Source organism: Numida meleagris, chromosome 4 (genome assembly GCF_002078875.1).
Source record: "Numida meleagris isolate 19003 breed g44 Domestic line chromosome 4, NumMel1.0, whole genome shotgun sequence".
In the NCBI taxonomy this organism is placed as follows: Eukaryota; Metazoa; Chordata; class Aves; order Galliformes; family Numididae; genus Numida; species Numida meleagris.
This window is the reverse complement of record NC_034412.1, coordinates 2,975,366-2,979,108: the sequence shown is the minus strand read 5'-3', so window position 1 is coordinate 2,979,108 and position 3,743 is coordinate 2,975,366. Positions and strand designations below refer to the sequence as shown.

The window sequence follows — 3,743 nt, the reverse complement described above, 5'->3', positions numbered from 1 at the left end:
AAGCGACATGCAAATATCTAGAAAAAGGAGGAAAAAAAAAAAAAAAAAGGAAAAAAAAAAAAAAGCTACCGGGCACCTGTCACTAACAGCTTTGTAGGGAGCACTTTTAATGTTTTCTCTCATGCACACATCCACGCACACGCACACACCGAGGTACAACGATGTGCTTATATTTATTCTGTAATTTCAAGTGAATATCAATTGTAAAGGTAATGTTTAATCATTGTACAGTGATGCGTCTGGTATAGCTTTCCTAATAAAACGTTTTGAAAGAAACATGCACATATATATATATATCTCCACATATATATATATATATGTATATAGGACTACAAAGCTTGAACCTTAAACTCCAGCTTCCCCCGATGAGATTTCCTTCTCCCACTTTAACCTCGAGAGCTATTTTATTAATAACGGTTCAATGCACTGTGATGTTAACAGAGAAAACCCTGTACAGCTTCTCTCGCCAAGATACCACCCGAGACTTCTTAAAACCCGATTTACAGTCTGTATTCCCACGATGCGCTGCGCTGATGGCAGTTCCCGTGTATTTAAAAATAGGCAGCGAATTTAAGCCCTCGCTCTCGAGAAGAGCCGCCTCTGCCCGCTGCTAACCGGGGGGGGCATCGCTGGGGGTGCCGTTCGCATCGCAGTCAATGGGGGGGGGGGTTGGGAAGGGGCACCGCAGAGCATTGGAAATTGGAAAAAAAAAAAAACCAAAAAAAACAACAAACTCGGGGCGAGCTGGACAAGGATGCTTAAAGCCCCAGCTGCCTCCGCGCTTCAAGCGGAGCCAGACCAAAGACGAGATGGGGTTACCCCTGCTTGGGGGAAGTCCCGGTCGGTATCTTGGCCTCGGCGGACCCGAGCCGGGCGGTGGCGGCGGAGCGGCGGCTCCGCGCGGCCGCAAGGTGGCGCTGTAACACCGGCACTGGAGGCCGCTGCCGCCCGGTCCCGGTCCGACCCCGCAGCCCCGGGCGACTCCGAGCTGGGAGCGGGGGGGGGGGGGGGGGGGAAGAGCCCGGAGCAGGGTGAGGCGCAGCCCTGAAGGTCTTCAAAGCCTGAATTCTGTAGAGAGCGATCGAATCTGTCTCTAAATATCTTTTGTCTTCGTGGGGTAACGGTAATGTATCCAGGTGAATTGCGATTAATTTCCCCACCCTGCGTTCAAAATGTCTCCCTCCCCTTCCCCCCCCCCCCCCCCCCCCAAGGGCGTTTCATCTGGTTGGCGTTAGGGGGTTGAGGATCTCTGCCCTTCGGGGTTTCCGGCACAGCCTGGTGTCCTCTCAGTCCCAGCTGTCCCTCCTTTCTGTTGGGAACAACTTTCTTCCACCCAGCGCGGCGCATTTAATGGAGGTAAAACCGTGAATGCTTGTTTCCACCCCGAGCGTCCCTGTTTATGGCTTCAGCGAGTGTGCTCATGGCAGGCTTCTTGTCAGTCTGGCTTGGAGAAGCATCTGGGTGCGACAGAAGTAGTTTCCTGAGCCTTGGCAGTAGCCGTGTGTGCTTTGAGATGGAGGGACAGCTCCAAATGTCTGCGATTCAGCATTGGCTCCGTGTCCTTGGGAAAAAAAAAAGTCGCTATACATTCAGAGATCCCAGATCCCTCCCTTGGGCTGAGAGCGTTTTATAACCGCTGCGTTCAGCTCTGATGTGCTGGAGGGGGGGGGGGTTGTTTTATGGTTTTTTTTTTTGTTTTGTTTTTTTTTTACCTGCGTGGTTGTTTGGTTTTTCTTTTTTGTTCGTTCGTTTTTAACGCACAGCAGAAGAGCATGGGCGTGTTGAAAATAAGAAACATCGAAGTGCAAAGGCCGGATCCTTCTTATGATAGTCGTTGTAATATGATAATCGTAACTGCATCGATAAGGCGACACGCAAGTAGCACGTGGAGCTGTACCGGTCGGGTTAAAGTACAACCCCCAGTGAGAGCGGTGCTGTACACATTTGGCAATGCCATCAGACCCCGAGTGTTCATACTTGTATCCAAATATAGCAAAGCCAGTTGCAAATAGTGTTTATATTTTAATTAAAATGCAGAAAGGCAAGAGAACTTCAACGTAACTATAGGTAGCAATCTCACCCGTGGCCGGTGAGGAAATCTATTTATTCAGTGGAAATAAATTTGTTCTATGGCAATGGAATTTTGTATTAAAAGAGATAATTTTTGGCTTACATCGAGTTATTTTTCTTTCCTCGTGTAGGAAGCTTCCTTTCCCTCGTGTACCAGGAACTCGTTGGAATCGTTTGGGGATGGTTCCCTCTGGAAATGTCAATAATATAGAGCTGTGATATCTGATGTCTGTTACGATGACTTCTATTTTGCTATTTCATTGTGTCGAGCTGAGGCTGGGCGGGTGGTAACATTACTTCCCACTGCAGGAAACAAAAGTGGATCCAGCGTCTCTGATCTGTGACCGGTGGATATTCACATGCTGTGACCTGGGCTACTCCTAATTCCCAGGGATTATTATCATTAGCAGCAGTATTATTGGTGGCATTAATAATATTGGGAAGGAACCGAATAAAGTCAAATCATCCGCCTTCATGCTGGAGCTGTTTGGTGGGATAGTACTTGAAATAAATACCTCTGTTTTTTTAGCGTATTCCGTTGGTGTTTGACAAGCAGGTGGTATCAGCTTCAGCAGCTCAGCGTGTGGTGGTGCTCAGAGCCGTGCTGTAAATCTGTCGCTGTGTGTTTGCTTTGCTCACTCATCGACTGTACTCACGTTCTTCCTACAGGTGGAGAGGACAGGAGCCACCAGGTAAGTCCCAGTCCCAGCCAGTAACGGCTGAGCACAGGGAAATGGAAGTGATAATCGCGGTGCTCAGCGCTCTTTTGTGTTTCTTTGGTATTGGCATTGGTGTAACGTGGTATTTGAGCTGGGTTAGAAGATGTCTTTGCGACTTGAGCTTTGATGCGCGGATCTTTGGCTGTGCCGGTGGTGATGTTAGTTGCCGTAGTGCAAACAGTCCGACCCCCAGAATGCACACCGCCTCTTAGAGTCTGTTGTGGGATGCCAGGAGCCTTAGTGCCCTGGTCAAGTGAATATTGCAACCCTAAGGATTCTGTGATTCTATGGCTGCGGGCATCGTTTGCTCTGAGAGTCAGTGGGGTTTGAGCGAAGCTGTGGAAGCTCAAGAGGTTATCAGGGACCTTTCCAAAAAAAAACCACACAAACCAACCACCCACTTTTGTGCAAATCGTCTTTGTAGATGTGGTTTTAAGCAGTTATGGCCAACTTGTGTTCTCTATAAACGCAGCAACACGACAGAAAGGTCTCTACAGGTTGTCGATATGCAGTGGTCTCCATTTCTGGAGGACTGATGTATGCTAGCAGCAGCTCTTGAGTGCAGTGCTCCTTCTTTACTCAAGTACCCACTTCAAATGAAGTTGAAGGGTTCACATGAGCAGCGTGTGATAAGTTGGCTCTGTCTACAGCAGAAATGTTCACGTGAAGGGAGTGTGCAGAATCTGGCTGTAGGTTTGGAAGTTCACTGGTTATCTGCATTACTCAGCCCTAGAATATGGCTTTTGGCAATCACAGCAGACATTTAGGTGTGAACTCGTTCCAGAATTGCACTTCTTCCAAAGGCATCTGCTCTTACAACGTGGATACACTCTGCTGCACATTGCATATTCCTATTTGCTGAACCAAGATTTGGTTCGAAATCTGACTTCCTCATATCTGAGTTTCACAATAAGTTTATGTGTGGGCTGTATAATTCAGCACAGTTGTTTCCAT

General features: G+C 47.9%; 1 protein-coding gene across 1 annotated transcript in view; it reads left to right on the top strand.

Annotated features, from left to right (window-relative positions):
• SLITRK3 (SLIT and NTRK like family member 3) overlaps positions 1-3,348 on the top strand; it is an 8,310-nt gene extending 4,962 nt beyond the window's left edge. Inside the window, exons 2-3 of the mRNA XM_021393603.1 lie at positions 2,627-2,762; positions 3,262-3,348. Coding sequence (XP_021249278.1) covers positions 2,627-2,762; positions 3,262-3,348 — 223 coding nt within the window. The remainder of the gene's footprint in view (positions 1-2,626; positions 2,763-3,261) is intronic.